The sequence below is a fragment of the Lithobates pipiens genome, unplaced genomic scaffold (assembly GCF_037356315.1).
Source record: "Lithobates pipiens isolate NorthernLeopardFrog02 unplaced genomic scaffold, aLitPip1_a1.2 Scaffold_3, whole genome shotgun sequence".
NCBI lineage: Eukaryota > Metazoa > Chordata > Amphibia > Anura > Ranidae > Lithobates > Lithobates pipiens.
In genome coordinates, this window is record NW_027507790.1 from 232,840,102 (window position 1) to 232,858,550 (window position 18,449).

Sequence of the window (18,449 nt, forward strand, 5' to 3'; positions counted from 1 at the left end):
ATATATATATATATATATATATATATATATATATATAAAATTTCCAGGCTCAGCCTCATGCCAGTAACCTTGGGTCAACTCTGCCTCTTGACCCTGTATGGGACATCCCTGAATAGATCAATAAAAGGCCACCAGTACCTGGTGCAGGTGTTCTGTAGATAGCCCGCAATGCACTTGGGAGGGTGTGTACTGGCATAAAGTAGAGCCAGGAAAGGAAAATTACGGTAAGTATTGGTAACAATTTTCAATTTTCCTGACTCAGCCTCAACTTTTTCTGTCCTCGCTCCAGACATTCCTGTTTCGTGTGATCCTGCCGTTGGTCCCCCCAGTGGATGGTCCATTTTTGGGGGTAAATCCCCCTGATAGTGGGCGCCTCTGGTGCCAGGGCGGGCACAGGCATAAGATGCTTCACGCCTGGTATCTAGAGCAGCCATCCTGGGTCCTTCTCTCTCTTTACTTCTCACTGTTATCTTCTGTGACTATAGCCTAGGCTGGGGTTCCTGTACGAAGCATGACAGAGTCGGCAAGACTCCATGCAGGCTAGGCGCCAATCAATGACGTCATCCCTTGCGGTGGGTCCCGGTGTTTCGTCACATATGGCGACCCATCACATTTGGCTACCCGCTGGACTGTGCATGCGCAACGCCACCATATACGTACCAACACTGTGGCGATCTGCGCTTGCGCAGAATTTTGTGGCCACATTCCTGAGTCCAGGTTCAAGCCCCACTGTCCAAGTGAACATAGAGTTTGATAATAATTATGTCGAGCGAAGCGAGGCCATGCCCGAAGTGTGGTGAACGGCCCTGTGGCAAAGTCGTCTTACAACAGTGTTGGAACGCATATGGTGGCATCGCGCAGTCGCACTCCAGCGGGCAGAAAGATGTGATGGGTAACTGAATGTGACTTGACACTGACCCTCCTCTCTCTTTGGCTTTGCGCTCCTCTATGTTCCAGCGTTCCATCGGCAATAGTGCGGGGTGATGATGTCACTAGGCCTCTTCTGATTGGCCGCTGCTGGCATCTCTGCATAGTTATTTTTAGAGAGGCCTCTCAAAGTTCCCAGATGGAGAACGAGGTTATTAGCAGTGTATTATAAAGGGCAGTTGTGGAGGAAATGTAGAGCCTCTTGCCAGATCCCTCTAAGGCCGCGTACACACGGGCGGACTGTTCGCCCAACTTTGTCCGCTGAACAGTGTTTCAGCGGACAGTCCGCTCGTGTGTGGGCTTCAGCGGACTGTTTCAGCGGACAGTCTGACGAACAAAGTTTTTCAGAATTTCCGTAAGACTGTCCGCCCAAACTTGGTTTCAGCGGACAGTCCGCTCGTGTGTAGGCTCGTTCGACAGACTAAGTTTCGCGCATGCTCAGAAAGGATTTACACGGCGAAGGTTGCATTGCAGTGTATTGGATGTCGAATTTCTCGTCCCGTCGTACGTGCCGTTCACGTCATCGCGCACGCTTTCAGCGGACTGTCTGCTCATCGTGTGTGGTCAAGTCCGTTCATGCAAATTTTGAGCGGACTGTTTGTCGGATTGTCTGACGAACTAAGTTGTACGCGGCCTAAGGGAGGAAAACCTCCTTCTTCAAGGCGGCGTAAAGATGACTCTCTAGAGCCTGGGGCTATTAGCTCAAAACCGGGAGTGGAATCAGATATTGCTCAGGATAACTAGTAACCATGGAAGTATTATCCATATCTGGTAAGGGAGCTCCCTAATTCTCTTTCATGCAGAAATAAAGCAGTTAGTAGAGGATGAGTGGGCCTAGTCAGACAGGAGTCTTGCAGTGCAGGGTAGGTTAGCAGATTATACCCATCTTGCCAGTTGGATTAGAGCCCTGGGATTTACCTCCTAAAGTTGATGTGTCCCTGCAGCGACCCCCCCCCCCATGGAGAGAAGGGCTGACTCAGGGTTGAAGATAGTCTTTACCACAGCAGGGGCTGCCTGCAGGCCAGCAGTGGCCCCGACTTCTATTGCAAGAGTGGTTAGGGTATGGTAGTCAAACTTGCAGTCTGCTTTAGGTTGCCATCCAGAAGAGGAACTCCTGTCTTCAAGCCTTCAAAGCCTGAAACTGTCAGCTGAGTTCATGACTAAAGAAGCAATGGACTTTGTCAGATTTACTTTGGGCTGAGGATTCGGCCTCAAAGCAGGCCTTATGCTCTATTCCTCTCACTGGAGGCACGCTCTTTGGTAAACATTGGAGGATGCACTACGCAAGGTGACTAGGGGAAATTTGGCTTCTTCCCTAGGATCAGAATCGTCGGTCTCAGTCCTTTCTGCCAAACAGAAAGCCTTGCAAACAGTTCAAGGTTGACCAATCTTATCAGCCTAGTAGTTAAAATACTAAATTCTTTCCTGTGCCTCAGTCCTTCCATGTGAAGTCGCTCAAAACCATAATCGCAGTAGTCCATCCAGGCGTTTGCATGATTTTGGTCCAAAGTTCATCAATGTTTCTAAGGTTTTTTTTCTTCGCAGGCAACCATTTCCAATTCAGATGTATTCTGTTCGGCCCAAGAACTTTTTTCGAGGCTTAATTCTCGCTGGCTCCAAGGACCTCCTGGTGCAGCACTGGCAAGGCCGCTGATCGAAATCATGGGGCCCCGTACAGCCTACCTGACAGGGCCTCCTTCAGCCTCACCCTGGTCCCGCCCCTGGTCCCTCCTTCAGCCCCACCCCTGGCCCCTCCCCAGATGGTCAGAGACTACAGACATGGTACAGGAGACGGTCAGAGACTGCAGACATAGTACAGTAGATGGTCAGAGACTGTAGACATACCACTGGAGATGGTCAGAGACTGCAGACATACCGCAGAAGATGGTTTATAGACCACAGGCGTAGCACAGGAGATGGTCAGAGACTGCAGGCATACTACAGGAGATGGTCAGAGACTGCAGACATAGTACAGGAGATGGTCAGCGACTGCAGACATAGTACAGTAGCTGGTCATAGACTGCAAACATAGTACAGGAGACGGCCAGAGACTGCAGACATAGTACAGGAGATGGTCAGAGACTGCAGACATAGTACAGGAGATGGTCAGAGACTGCAGACATAGAACAGGAGATGGTCAGAGACTGAAGACACAGTACAGCAGATGGTCAGAGACTGCAGACGTACTACTGGAGATGGTCAGAGACTGCAAACATACTAAAGGAGATGGTCAGAGACTGCAGACATACTACAGAAGAAGTTCAGAGACTGCAGACATAGTACATTAGATGGTCAGAGACTGCAGACATAGTACATTAGATGGTCAGAGACTGAAGACATAGTACATTAGATGGTCAGAGACTGCAGACATAGTACAGGAGATGGTCAGAGACTGCAGACATAGTACAGGAGATGGTCAGAGACAGCATGCTTAGTACAAGAGATGGTCAGAGACTGCAGACATACCACAGGAGATGGTTTATAGACTGCAGGCATAGCACAGGAGATGGTCAGAGACTGCAGGCATACCACAGGAGATGGTTTAGAGACCGCAGACATAGCACAGGAGATGGTCAGAGACTGCAGACATACTACAGGAGATGGTCAGAAATTGCAGACATAGTACAGGAGATGGTCAGAGACTGCAGACATACCGCAGGAGATGGTTTATAGACCGCAGGCATAGCACAGGAGATGGTCAGCGACTGCAGACATAGTACAGTAGATGGTCATAGACTGCAAACATAGTACAGGAGACGGCCAGAGACTGCAGACATAGTACAGGAGATGGTCAGAGACTGCAGACATAGTACAGTAGATGGTCAGAGACTGCAGACATAGTACAGTAGATGGTCAGAGACTGCAGACATAGTACAGTAGATGGTCAGAGACTGCAGACACAGTACAGCAGATGGTCAGAGACTGCAGACGTACTACTGGAGATGGTCAGAGACTGCAGACATAGTACAGGAGATGGTCAGAGACAGCATGCTTAGTACAAGAGATGGTTATGGATCGCAGACATGATTGATTCAGGAGATGGTCAGAGACTACATTTATGACTGAACCCAGTGTACAAGTATATAGTATCACAGGGCTGAGCCACTCTATTTAAACCAGCTCTGCAAGATCAAGTCAGTGATTTTCCTTTGAAAGTACAACCAAGTGACAGAAGAGAGCATCACATCCAATTTCCAAAATACTGATTTTACAAACAGTGAACTGGTCAAGATTAGTGGAGGACAGTAACCAGTTAATGGGTCTGTGAAGCTTCTAGCCTGATCCAGAAGTAAATCCTCCAAAAAACAACCATCAAACAATCTGTGCAGCGCACACAGAGCTCTGGCTAAATAGGTAATTATAAGCTGAAATGGTTAACAGCTTCTGCAGTCTTCCAGAAATTTTATCAATGTGATCAGGCAATGTGCAGGTCAGGTTAGGCAGATAAAAAAAAAAGTAACCAGCAAGACAAGTGGGAGGGGAAGATGATCGTTAACCTGGACACTGCCTGATCAAATAGATATCTGGACGACACTGCAGCCATCCAGCTACATGTTACTGTGCTCCTGACGATCCTGTTGTTTCCATTCAGCCACAGCTGTGTGTCCTACAGAACTTGTATTGCTGCAGTCATACCTCCTTGTGTCTCCCTCCTGGCTCCCCCATTCAGCCCCGCTCCAGCACTGTTTACAGTTAAATGTGAGCAGGCTGGAGAAGGGGAGGGCTACACTTTTTTTTATTACTATGCATTCTTGCATTCCCTGTTTATATTGCCTGGGCCCCCCTGCTGACCAGGTCTGGTATAACAGGGCCAGTTGTACTGGCTTATCAGTAGTCCAGAGCATCAGGACCAAGTGCTGACCACTGTAGCAGAGTTTGGATGGATAATAATAAATAAAAAAAGCCAAATTGTTCCACGTCAGAACCTTGTGTATCTAAAGAGGTCGTTCGACACTCCTTTAGTACAAAGTTTTCCTTCCAGAAAAGAAAGACAAATTTCCTCGGAGGCCTTGGAGAGGATGACTGCACATTATGATCTGCAATGGTATATGTTCTCTGGGAAGCCTGACAGCTTGTATTCCAGCAGTGCCATGGGCACAGTGGAATCTGGGATCTTTACATCAGAAAGTCCATATTCTGCTCTTTATTCAACATGACCTGCTTTGGTGGAACCAAGGGGTTAACCTTTCCCAGGACAAGCCCATCAACCCAGTGAGCTGGGTCATGAACATGTCAGATGTGAGTCTTCGGGGTTGGGGTGCTCATTGCTAAAGCCTGTGAACTCAGGGAAGTTGGGACTCTCAGCTCCCGTGTTCTTCCAGTCTGCTAGAATTGAGTGCAGCATGGAAGCCCTAAAAGCATTCTTTCCCATCACTCAAGGCAAGAAAATCAGACTTCTGCTGGACAACAAGACTGCAGTTTCTTGTGTGATGAAGCAGGGAAGAGCGAGGAGTCTGCACCTTCTCCAAGTCACATTGGAAATCTTCGAATTTGGCAAAGTTTATTTGCTAGACCTGTTGGCAGCGTACCTTTCGGGTTCTCAAAACACCCTAATAAATTGCCTAAGCTGCAAATTCTCCAGCCACACGGAATGGAAGCTGACCCCAAAGTATCTGTCAGAGATTTTCTCACAGTGGAGTACTCCTTAGGTGATTCTCATACGACTCCAGACAATTGTCAAGCCCCACAGTTCTTCTTCCGCTTCTTTCACCCATAAGCTCTAGCTCAGGATGCCCTCTCCCGGAAGTGGGGCTTCAGTCTGGTGTACATCTTCCCTCCAACGGTCCTGATTCTCAAGTCATTGTTGAAGATTGTGGAGGAGGAATCGCCCCATTCTGGCCGAGGAGGCCATGGTTCTCCCTCCTTTGTCACCTAACAACATGCCCTCCAATCAGATTGCCTCAAGGACGAGACCTGCTTCTCCAAAATGGTCAGTTTCATCCTGATCCAGCCCGTCTAGCCTTGACTGCATGGCAGTTGAAAGGAGCAAATTGAAGGGCCTTAATCTTTTCAATTCAGTCATTTCCACCCTCCCTTCTGTAAGGAAGATCTCAACCAGGTATTCTTACTGTCAAGCATGGCAGAGATTGGAAGATTTGGCTGTCCCCCTCGGTGGTGAATGTGCTGAGATTTCTCCAGTCAGGATTGGAATTAGTCCTAAGCTGCAATACCATTCAAGTGCATGTTTAGGCACTGTCAGCATTTACTGACACTATCTGGTTCAGGGAACCACTGTGGTCAGATTTATGAAAGCGGCTATTAAAATACGACGTCCAATACGTCCGATATTTCAAAAATTGCATGTTTCGTTTGATTCTGAGGGAGTTGCTGAAGTCTCAGTTTGCTTTGGATTTGAGCAGTCCATTATATTACCTTACTTTGAAGTGCTACTGCAAGGAACCTTACTGCACCTTTTTGCCGGACGGAGTGGTGTTACAGCCTTCTCCAATATTCTTGCCTAAGGTTCCTCAGTGTTCCACTTTAATTGCCAATCGGTCCTTCCAGTTTTTTAAACTCTCAACACCAAGCCCAAAGGTTTAGATTTGCATAAGTTGGATCTAAACTTCATTCTATAACATATTCGAAAAGAAAAGAATCATTCCAAAAGTCTAGCGATCTCTTCGTATTTCTGAAGTTGTGCATGCCAGCTCTCCCCAAGATCATCTCAACATGGGTGGTAGGGTGTATTCAATCAGCTGACTTGCAGGAAGGCCTCTTCACCTTCAAGCATTTCAGGCACGCTACTCTGGTAGTTTTCTTCCTCCTGGGTGGCCTGGTCCAAGGTCTCGATGGATGTGGTCTGTAGGGCGGCCAGATAGAGTTTTCCTAATACCTTTATAAAGCATTACAAGCTAGATGTAGCTTCCTTCCAATTGGTATCATGGGAACTTCTGTGTTGGCTTCTGCTTTGTCCAAATAATAAATTAACTCTTATGCCTTGTACACATGATCAAACAATCCGGTGGAAAAGTCCGGCAGACTTGACAATCCCCCCGTGTGTAGGCTCCGGCGGACTTTTTTTACCCAAAAGTCTGGCGGACTTAGAAAGTAATTTTGCACTACAATCTTTCCGTTGGACTCGCATTTCGGCGGTGCCAGTACGCCGTACTTTTGAAATGAACGAACTTTTCACGCCCGGTGAAAAGTCCGCTCATTTTAAGCGCGTCTCCAGGTAGCCGGGGCCAGCGAAGGAGGCGTCGCTGGCCCTGTCACCTGGTATGGAGTTAAAGGGGAACCCCAACGCTGAAAAAAACAGCGTGGGGTTCCCCCCCAAGGTCCACATCAGACCCTTATCTGAGCACGCTACCCGGCCGGCCAGAAAAGGGGGGGACGAGCGAGCGCCCCCCCCCCCCCCCCTCCTGAGCCGTACCAGGTCGCGTGCCCTCAACATGGGGGGGTGCCTTGGGGAAGGGGGGCCGCAATTGTCTAAACTTGTGCAGCTGGTGAGCATGCAGTTTGCGTGGTGGTGGATTCACTGTGTTCACATTATAAAGTCATAAGATTTTCACTGAACCTTTGGCTGCCAATCTGTCCTTCATTGAAGGAACCATTAGAATCTTCAATAGTCATTGGAGGACTTTACATAAGCCAAATATTTCACAGTTGGGACTTCCTTAAACATTTTTAATCACTTCTCATTTATTTATGTATTTATTTATTTTTGTTCACATATTTGGTTAACATGTCACTTTAAGAGTGCAGCTTACTTTTTTTATAGCTATCTATCTATCTATCTGTCTATCTCATATATATATATATATATATATATATATATATATATATATATATATATATATATATATAGAGAGATATATATATATATATATATATATATATATATATGTATGTATATATCTCATATAGGTGTCCCATGAGTATCAAGATTTTCCTGATAAAATAAGGCAAAGTTAAATCCATTTCTCATTTAATTCCATCACACTTATATAAGAGATTCTAGAATGTTGACTTTTGGTTAAAGGTTTCTCAAGAAGTCCTTCTATTGTTAGTGATTTTCATTAAGTTCAACAATAGAGGACACTGTCATTGAATTGAGTACACAAGAGTGTTGACTCTTGGTCAGCTGAATAGACAGGTTTAGGTTTGTATTTTGCTAGCTTGGGTAAATTTAAAGTTATAAACTCTATCTCTTCCCAACAATAACACTTGTAAATTCTGAAGACTTTGTAAACATGGACCAGTTTAAATAAAAAAAAAGGTTTACTTCTTTTTGAGTCCAGGCGTTATCTGTTTACGTACCAATACAACGCATTGTTCTGAAGCTCAAACAACCTTTCCAGGCTCTCAGCAAATTCTCAGTGTTTTAGTTTTCTGTGTTAAAAATGTTCATCCATCTGTTTAGCTGGACTCCCCTGGATTCCAGTGGATGCCCCACAAATGGAGAGGACCTGTCACCAGCCCATCTAAATATATGTCACCAGCCCATCTGAGTACCTGTCACCAGCCCATCTTAGTACCCGAGTACCTGTCACCAGCCCATCAGAGTACCTGAGTACCTGTCACCAGCCCATCAGAGTACTCGAGTAGCTGTCACCAGCCCATCAGAGTACCCGAGTAACTGTCACCACCCCATACCTCATATAATATACATTGGGGGTGTTTGCTTTTCAAAATGGGGTCATTTTGTGGGTGTTTCCATTGTCCTGTTGCTCCAGGACCTTCAAAAGTGTGATAGATTGTCTGGAAACGAAATGTGTAATTTCTGCTCCTTGAACGCCTGATGGTACTTCCTGCATGTTGGGCATCTCTATGTGGCTGGACCATGTAAAAGTCTCACACACATGGTATTGCCATACTCAGGAGGAGTAGCAGAATGTATTTTGGGGTGTAATTTTTGCTATATACATGCTATGTGTTAGAAAAATCCTATAATCTAACAACTGTGTAAAAAAAAAAAAATAATACGTTTTCATTTTCTTTCCATGCTTTTCCAAAATTTTGGAACAAAATGACATGTTCAAAAGGCTCATTATGCCTCAAAGAATATGCCTTGGGGTGTTTGCTTTTCAAAATGGGGTCATTTTGTAGGTAATTCCACTGTCCTGGTGCACCAGGGCCTTCAAAGGTGTGATGGGTCATCAGAAAATTATATGTGTAATTTATGCTCCTAGAACGCCTAATAGTGCTCTCTGCATGTTGGGCCTCTCTATGTGGTTAGGCTGTGTAAAAGTCTCACATATATAGTATTACCATACTCAGGAGGAGTAGCAGAATGTATTTTGGCGTTTAATTGTTGCTATGTACATGCTATATGTTAGAAAAATCATATAAATTGACAACTTTGTGTAAGAAAAAATGTTTTCATTTTCTTTCCACATTTTCCAAAAACTTGTGAAAAAAATGGCATGTTCAAAAGACTCATAATTGCCTCATAGATTATACATTGGCTGTTTGCTTTCCAAAATGGGGTAATTTTGTGGATAATTCCACTGTCGTGGTGCTCCGGGACCTTCAAAAGTGTGATAGGTAGGAATGAAGTTAGATGTGTAATTTATGCTCCTAGAACGCCTGATGGTGCTCCCTGCAGTTGGGCCTCTTTATGTGGCCAGGCTGTGAAAAAAGTCTCACATATGTGGTATTGCCATACTGAGTAGAGTAGCAGAATGTATTTTGGGGTGTAATTGGAAGTAAGCTCATGCTTATGCTGTGTGTGAGAAATAACTTGTTATTATGACAATTTTATGTAAAAAGAAAATAATAATTATTTCTTAATTTTCCCAAGAGTTGTGGGAAAAAAATACAACTTCAAAAAACTCACCATGCCTCTGACTAAATAAATACCTTGGACTGTCTACTTTCCAAAAAGGGGTCATTTGGGGGGTATTTGTACAGTCCTGACTTTTCGGGGCCTGAAGAAATGAGGCCATCAGTACATCAGGTGTGATCAATTGTTGATGATTTGCACCACAGCTTGTAGACTCTATAACTTTGACAAAGACCAAATAATATACACTCATTTGGGTTGTTTTTTACCAAAGGTACCAAAGAGATTACTTATTTGCAAAATGTTATAATAGAAGCTAAAACAAAGTGGGGGTTTTTTTCAAAATTTTTGCTCTTTTTTTACTTATATCGCAAAAAAAAAAAACCCTGTGGTGATTAAATACCACCAAAAGAAAGCTCTATTTGTGTGAAAAAAATAATAAAAATGTTGTTTTGGATATAGTGTTGCATGAGTAATTGTCATTCAAAGGGGGTATAAGTGCCCTGTATTGAAGTAGTTAAAGCACACTCCTGGAAAGAAACAACATAATTATTTTTGTCACTAATAGAAAGTGGTGTATTTGTTTGCAGGTGGTGGTATGGTGAGTGGCAGGAATGCTCCACTACGTGTGGTCCAACTGGTGAAAAGAAGAGGACCGTGCTTTGTATCAGAACATTGGGGTCAGACGAGCAAGCTCTCCCTTCTGAAGTCTGCAATCACCTGACCCAACCCAAAAGCTCCATATCTTGTAATAGAAATGTGTCCTGCCCATCTGACTGGTCAGTGAGCAGCTGGAGTCAGGTAAAAAGAAAACCTCCAACATTTTTTCCTCTATCGTTTTTTCAACTAGCATCTGCATTGCAGGGTTCAGTTCCTTAGCTGTGAAAAAACAAAAAGATATCCCCTGGGTGGGGTTTTTAACAGCATATATTACCTGTGAGGGCTGATATATATACACAGTAGGAATAACCACTGAGATGACGCGGAAAGTTTGTAATACAATTATTTATTGATAAAAAAATTAAATGGGTGACACGGTGGTCAGGAAATTGAACTCCACTTGGTGAATAATGGTACATGTATAGACAGGGAAATTACATCATATGAACCCTATTACATCTGTATACACAGTAAAACATAGATAAAAGTAATCCTTTACGCGTTTCGACCCACTCAGGGGTCTTCTTCAGAAGGTTTATCTATTGTAAAAGAGAGGACAAACATAAATATATATCCATACATTATGATATATTGAAGGTAACCTACTATAGACAGAGTGAATGTCTGATATAGTGATATTGTACAAATATCGGTTACTATATATCACAGGTGAATACCTGTATAATCCACGGTGGAGATCCTCTTTAAAAGACAGGAATGTGCTCAGACACATACATCATATCAATCATTCATTGATGTGCCACAGCTCATCTAGCTGGTATAGGTCGCTGTGTCCTACCATCAAAGGAGGGCAGGGAAACGGAATCCAACAAACGGGATGGCTTGCGAGGGATCACATCCCTAATTCCACCTCCTGTGTGTAGGTTGGAGGGGAGTATAGACGTGGACAGCCCAGGGTCAAGGGCGACACCCTGCAGTAGGACAAAATATAGAGGTAATAAAAAAGTTTTTATATGTATAAGTGTATATAAAGTACACTAATTGGGTACTATCTGGTCTATAAATGGAGAACACAGGTCCCACCAGAATAGTGTATAAATAGGGAAACTTGTGTATGGATTCCCAGATAGATCAGCACACTATGAAACCAAAAAGAGTGAACAACCATAGAAAAAAATCATAGAAAAAACACCTGTGAATGACACGGAAGTGTGAAGAAACTATAACCGTGAGAGTAAAGAAACAAAACAAGGGAAAGAAAAAACAAAAAAAGAAAAAGGAAAGGAAAGAAAAAGAAAAGCCAAATACATCACATGCCACAGTGAGCACAGATCAGAAAAGGCTGAATGAAATGGTGAAGCTGTCTGTGTAATTACCTATGTAATCTTGCAATATGTGCTCATGTGTTGGATGAGCCCAAAAAAAAGGCAATATATTAAAACAGGAGGAAGAGGTCCTGCGAATTTGCGCAGGTCCACCCCTTTCTATTCAGGAACCGTGCAAAAACAGAGGGAGACTTTCGTCTACAAATAAATAAAAATAATAAAGAGTGAGCAATACAACAACCCAATTGTATCAGAAAGAAGTTGCAGTGTCAGCAAAGACAGACCAGTAGCTTACCTCAAGCATAATGTCAGTGTATCAGGTGTCCTGTCACAGATGGAATGAATTCCTTATCCATGAAGGTGAGGTATAAATACCTTGTATCTAATTGGTTCAGCTGGCTCCATTACAAGCCCAGCTGAATCAGTTGTAAGCCCTATCAGGGAGTCCTGCCCTTCTGTCAGTCTAATAATTCGGTCGCCATCTTGGGCGACCGGATGTGGTCCCCCCGGCGTTCTGGAAATGACCCTTCCAACATGGCGGAAGGGTACCCAGCTTTGTCGCACCGGCGTGACGTCGGGACGTCACTTCGCACTTCGCAGTTCCTTAGCTGTTTCCAACCAGAGCACTATGTGTTGTCTGGTCTTAGCCTTTGTACACACGGTCGGAGATTCCGACAACCAAATCCGTCGTAGTAATTCCGATTAATTAATTCTGGAAGAGGTCCGGAAGTGATTTTGCATACACACGGTCGGACTAAGTTGTCGGAAAATCCGATTGTACATAACGTGATGACGTTATTTCGTTACGACGGGACTTTGTTCAGGCTAGTAGCCAATAGCTCTGGTCTAGGAATTTGATCTGAGCATGCGTGGCACTTTGTCCGTCGGAGTAGGCTACACATGATCGGAGTATGTCCGATAGGAGCATTTTGTCGGAAAATTTTACCGGCAAGTTGGAAAACTTGGTCCGTCGGATATTCTGACAGAAACAGTCCGATGCAGACCACACACAGTCGGAATATCCGTCAAAACGGTCCGATAGGAATCTCCGAGCGTGTGTACAAGGGCTTACAGGTTCTCAAGGATTATACTTGACATAAAAAAGTATGGTATGTTCCCATTTCTGGTGGAAGGTTGTTATAGGCAATGACCCTACACCACAATGCACACCTTTGTAGGCACCTGTGCTGTGTTGGAACAAGAAGTCATATGCATCTTTTGATGTGTGGCTGTACGTTGAGGAACCATAATGGTCACAATTATAGATGTTTCTTCTACAGTTTAGATGTTTTTTCACCTCATGACCTGAAATACCTACAATGTAGTTTAGCCTTACAACTTTTTGGAATCACATCCTTGCTTGCTGCACAGAGATGATCCAACCAACTGGTGGATTACAGGTGACCTGGGAAGCTGTATTACCTACCTGATAATGCAGAATCACAGAAGCACAGACATAATTACAAATCCTTTGCCAGGCATGAAAGTACAAATATGTATTTCAAGTTGTTTACCTGGAGCTCAGCTTTGAAGTACATGTGTAAAGGCTGACCGCAGGGTAAGCCTGTGTTTGTAGGAGGAGTCAGGCTGCATAAAGCCTGCCCTCCTCTGCCTCCTTCTCGTTGGACGTCGGGTCTCGTGTGGCTGACGTCACTTCCGGCGGGTCGGAGGAGGATGTCATTCTGCTGCTCTGGCGCTCATGGACAGGGTGCTTTTGGCCCCGCCGGCTCCGTTTGTGGGTGGGTGGGACAGCTTCTGTCTGCACGGGGAGCCTTCCTCCCGCCCGCCTCCTTCTCCGGCTGCCTCTGCTGGAGGGGAGGGGGGTGGGGGTTTTCTGTCTCAGGCTCCCCCTTGTCGCCCACCCGCCTCCTTCTCCCGCTGTACCAGCCACAGGCTTCCCCCGTGTGGTGCTGGGGGGGGGCGCGCTTCACCCGCCGGCGGCTGTCTGCACGGGGGAGGCTTTCTCCCGCCCGCCTTGGCGGGAGGGAGGTTTTCTCTCCCAGGATTCCCTCTGTGATTCTGCCATGAGCGTTTGTCAACTGGGGGGGTGCAGGGCACCCGCCGTTTCTCCTGGGGGGGAGGAGGAGGTGATCAGCCGCCGCCGGCTCCCCCCCCCCACTCACGTGCAGAGCACCCGCCGGTTCTCCTGGAAAGGGGGAGGTGAGCGGTCGTCGCCGGCTCCCCTTCCCCCCCTCACATGTGCAGAGTACCGGCCGGTTTCTCCTGGTGAGGGGGAGGTTTTCGGCCGCCGCCGCCGGCTCCCCCTCTCCCCTCACATGTGTTCCAGCCTGGCGGGGTTTGGAAGCAAGTTTGTGCTTGTTCCGTCGGGGGGAGCATGCTCAGCCTGGAGAGGGGGGGGTTTGTCTGCGGGGTTGCCACTTCTCCTGCCTGCCCCCTTCTCCCGGTGTTCCGCCGGGGGGAGGGGGTTGTCTGCCGGTCGGTTGCCACAAGGGAGCCTTCTCCCGCCCGCCTCCCTCTGGCTGCCGGGCCGTGGGGGGGAGGGGTGTCAGCTGCGCTTTCTTCTTTAAAAAAAAAAAAAAAGACAGCTCTTATGCTCCTATCATGAATATTAGCCAAGATGACAGGTAATAAATTGGTGCAGATTGTATAAAACAGGCCTTCTCCCGCCCGCCTCCCTCTGGCTGCCCCGGGCAGTGGGGGAGGGGGGTGTCTGCTGCGCACCCCGCCTGGGCTCCACTTGGCGGGCCTCCCCTCCCCCGCTCATGGACAGGGTGCTTTTGGCCCCGCCGGCTCCGTTTGTGGGTGGGTGGGACAGCTTCTGTCTGCACGGGGAGCCTTCCTCCCGCCCGCCTCCTTCTCCGGCTGCCTCTGCTGGAGGGGAGGGGGGTGGGGGTTTTCTGTCTCAGGCTCCCCCTTGTCGCCCACCCGCCTCCTTCTCCCGCTGTACCAGCCACAGGCTTCCCCCGTGTGGTGCTGGGGGGGGGGCGTGCTTCACCCGCCGGCGGCTGTCTGCACGGGGGAGGCTTTCTCCCGCCCGCCTCGGCGGGAGGGAGGTTTTCTCTCCCAGGATTCCCTCTGTGATTCTGCCATGAGCGTTTGTCCACTGGGGGGGCTTGCACCCGCCGGTTCTCCTGGCGAGGGGAGGGGAGGTTTTCGGCCACGCTGGCTCCCCCCCTCCTCACATGCAGGGCGCCAGCCATTTCTCCTGGGGGGGAGGGGGAGGTGATCGGCCGCCGCCGGCTCCCCCCCCCCACTCATGTGCAGATCGCCCGCCGGTTCTCCTGGAAAGGGGGAGGTGAGCGGTCTTTGCCGGCTCCCCTTCCCCCCCTCACATGTGCAGAGTACCGGCCGGTTTCTCCTGGTGAGGGGGAGGTTTTCGGCCGCCGCCGCCGGCTCCCCCTCTCCCCTCACATGTGTTCCAGCCTGGCGGGGTTTGGAAGCAAGTTTGTGCTTGTTCCGCCGGGGGGAGCATGCTTCGCCTGGAGAGGGGAGGGGTTTGTCTGCGGGTTTGCCACTTCTCCTGCCTGCCCCCTTCTCCCGGTGTTCCGCCGGAGGGAGGGGGTTGTCTGCCGGTCAGTTGCCACAAGGGAGCCTTCTCCCGCCCGCCTCCCTCTGGCTGCCGGGCCGTGGGGGGAGGGGTGTCAGCTGCGCTTTCTTCTTTAAAAAAAAAAAAAAAGACAGCTCTTATGCTCCTATCATGAATATTAGCCAAGATGACAGGTAATAAATTGGTGCAGATTGTATAAAACAGGCCTTCTCCCGCCCGCCTCCCTCTGGCTGCCCCGGGCAGTGGGGGAGGGGGGTGTCTGCTGCGCACCCCGCCTGGGCTCCACTTGGCGGGCCTCCCCTCCCCGCCTGAGCTCCACGGGTGGTTGCGGGGGAGCGGCTTCTCCCGTCCGCCCGCTTCTCCCGGTGGGAGGGGGAATGCTTCACCTGCAGAGGGGGGGTTTTGTCCGCAGGTGGCTGCGGGGGTGATACTTCTGCCGCCCGCCCCCTTCTCCCGGTATTCCGCCGGGGGGAAGACGCGTTAGCCTGCCGGGTGGCTGTAGGGGAACCGTTTCTCCCGCCCGCCTCCTTCTCCCTGTGTTCCACCGGGGGGGAGGACGCCCCCCGCCTGGGCTCCGCGTGGCAGTCCCCACCTGCCTGAGCTCCACGTGGCGTGCACCCCCCGCCTGAGCTCCACGTGGCGTGCACCCCCCCGCCTGAGCTCCACATGGCGTGCGCCCCCCGCCTGAACTCCACGTGGCGTGCCCACCCCCCCCGCCTGAGCTCCACATGGCGTGCCCACCCCCCGCCTGAGCTCCACGTGGCGTGCCCACCCCCCCGCCTGAGCTCCACGTGGCGTGCCCACCCCCCCGCCTGAGCTCCACGTGGCGTGCCTACCCCCCCCGCCTGAGCTCCACGTGGCGTGCCCACCCCCCCCCGCCTGAGCTCCACGTGGCGTGCCCACCCCCCCACCTGAGCTCCACGTGGCGTGCCCCCCCGCCTGAGCTCCACGTGGCGTGCCCCCCCCGCCTGAGCTCCACGTGGCGTGCCCCCCCCCCGCCTGAGCTCCACGTGGCGTGCCCCCCCCCGCCTGAGCTCCACGTGGCGTGCCCATCCCCCCGCCTGAGCTCCACGTGGCATGACCACCCCCCCCCGCCTGAGCTCCACATGGCGTGCCCCCCGCCTGAGCTCCACGTGGCGTGCCCCCCCCCCCCCGCCTGAGCTCCACATGGCGTGCCCCCCCCGCCTGAGCTCCACGTGGCGTGCCCCCCGCCTGAGCTCCACGTGGCGTGCCCCCCCCCGCCTGAGCTCCACGTGGCGTTCTGGTGCATTAATATTCTTGTGCATTATTATTCTCGTGCCATTCATGTTCTCGTGCTATTCACGGTTTTCTCATGCAGGTTAACGTTCTGGTGCATTTTATGGTTTTCCCATGCGATTCGGTCCCATGCGTTTCCGGTCTCAGGCCATTCACGTTTTCATAGCGGTCACGTTCTCAAAGCAGTTACGTTGTCATGCATTTGTGTTTTCATGCATTTGCATCTTCTTGCAGTTGCGTGTCTTGCAGTTGCGTTTTCTCGAGCAGTTGCGTTTTCTCGAGCAGTTGCGTTTCTCAGGCAGTTGCGTTTCTCAGGCAGTTGCAGCTTCTTGCAGTTGCGTTTCTCAAGCAGTTGCGTTTCTCAAGCAGTTGCGTTTCTCAGGCAGTTGCATCTTCTTGCAGTTGCGTTTCTCAGGCAGTTGCGTTTCTCAGGCAGTTGCATCTTCAGGCATTTGCGTTTCTTGCATTTGCTTTTTCATGCAGTTATGTTTTTGTTTCGTTTTACGTTTTCATGCAGTTATGTTCTCGTTCGTTTACATTCTCATGCAGTTATGTTCTCGTTTCGTTTTCCGTTCTCATTCGATTTGACGTTCTCATGCTTGTTGGTTTCAAGCACGTTGCTTACGGTTCTTACGCAATTTTGTTTTTCATGCGATTTGGGTCTCTCATGTGATTTACTTTTCTTATGAAGTTGTTGTTTCTCATACAATTGATGGTTTTCCATGCAATTTTACGGTTCCTCATGCAATTGCGTTTCTCGTGCGTTTCGCAGGCAGTTGGCGGTTTTTAAACGATGTACAGTTCTTACGCATTTATGGTTCTCATGAATTTATGGTTCTCAGGCATGTTAAATTTCTCATGCAATTTACGTATCAGATGTAATTTACGTGTCTCACGCAACTTCTTGCGTTTCCCATGTTTCTGACGTTTCCCCATGTTTTATAGCGTTTTCTGATGTATTCCCGTGGTACAGTTGACGGTTCATGCAACTACGGTTTCTTGTGCATTTTTATGTTTTCTCTCGCTTTCCAGGTTTTCTCTCGCTTTCCAGGTTTTCTCTCGCTTTCCAGGTTTCTCTATCGCGTTTCCAGCGTTATGCGTTTTGCGTTTCATGCGTTTTGCATTTCATGTTTTGCGTTCTCATGCAGTTATGTCCTTGTTTTCATTTTACGTTCTCATGCACTCATGTCCTCGTTTCGTTTTACGTTCTCATGCACTCATGTCCTCGTTTCGTTTTACGTTCTCATGCACTCATGTCCTCGTTTCGTTTTATGTTCTCATACACTCATGTTCTCGTTTCGTTTACATTGGTGTTTCATGAAGTTACGGTTCTTGCGCAATTTTGTTTTTCATACGATTTAGGTCTCTCATGTGATTTACATATGAAGTTGGTGTTTCTCATACATTTGATGGTTTTCCATGCAATTTTACGGTTTCTCATACAATTGCGTTCTAGTGTGTTTTGCTGGCAGTTGACGGTTTTTAAACGACTTACAGTTCTTACACTTTTATGGTTCTCATGAATTTATGGTTATCAGGTTTTTTACGTTTCTCATGCAATTCACGTATCGGATGTAATGTTCGTGGCTGTTATTTACGTGATGCAACTTCTTGTGTTTCCCTTGTTTCTGACGTTTCCCCATGTTTTTCTAGCATTTTCTGACGTATTTCCATGGTTTTTGACGTATTCACATGTTTCCTTACGTGTTGTCCTGTGTTTCCTTCCATATTTCCCATGTGCCGCACGTTTCATGTCTTATGCCTTTCATGTCATTACCCTTGTGTAATTTCATGATTCTCAGGCTTTTTTACGTTCCTCATGCTTGTTAGTGTCGGATGTATTGTACGTGTCTGATGCTATTTACGTGTCTCATGCATCTTCTCGCGTTTTCCATGTTTCTTTTGTTTCTCGTGTTTTCTTGCCTTTTCTCGTGTTTCTTACATATTCCTATATGCCGCACTTTTCGTGTCTTATGCTTTTCTTTTCTCTTGTGTACCCCCCAGGGTTTTCTCTTGTGTACCCCCCAGGGTTTTCTCTTGTGTACCCCCCAGGGTTTTCTCTTGTGTACCCTCCAGGGTTTTCTCTTGT

The 18,449-nt window shown here is 48.1% G+C and overlaps 1 protein-coding gene across 1 annotated transcript in view; it reads left to right on the forward strand.

Annotated features, from left to right (window-relative positions):
* Nucleotides 1-18,449, forward strand: part of ADAMTS12 (ADAM metallopeptidase with thrombospondin type 1 motif 12) — a 678,211-nt gene that overhangs the window by 574,076 nt on the left and 85,686 nt on the right. Inside the window, exon 18 of the mRNA XM_077462890.1 lies at nucleotides 10,240-10,450. Coding sequence (XP_077319016.1) covers nucleotides 10,240-10,450 — 211 coding nt within the window. The remainder of the gene's footprint in view (nucleotides 1-10,239; nucleotides 10,451-18,449) is intronic.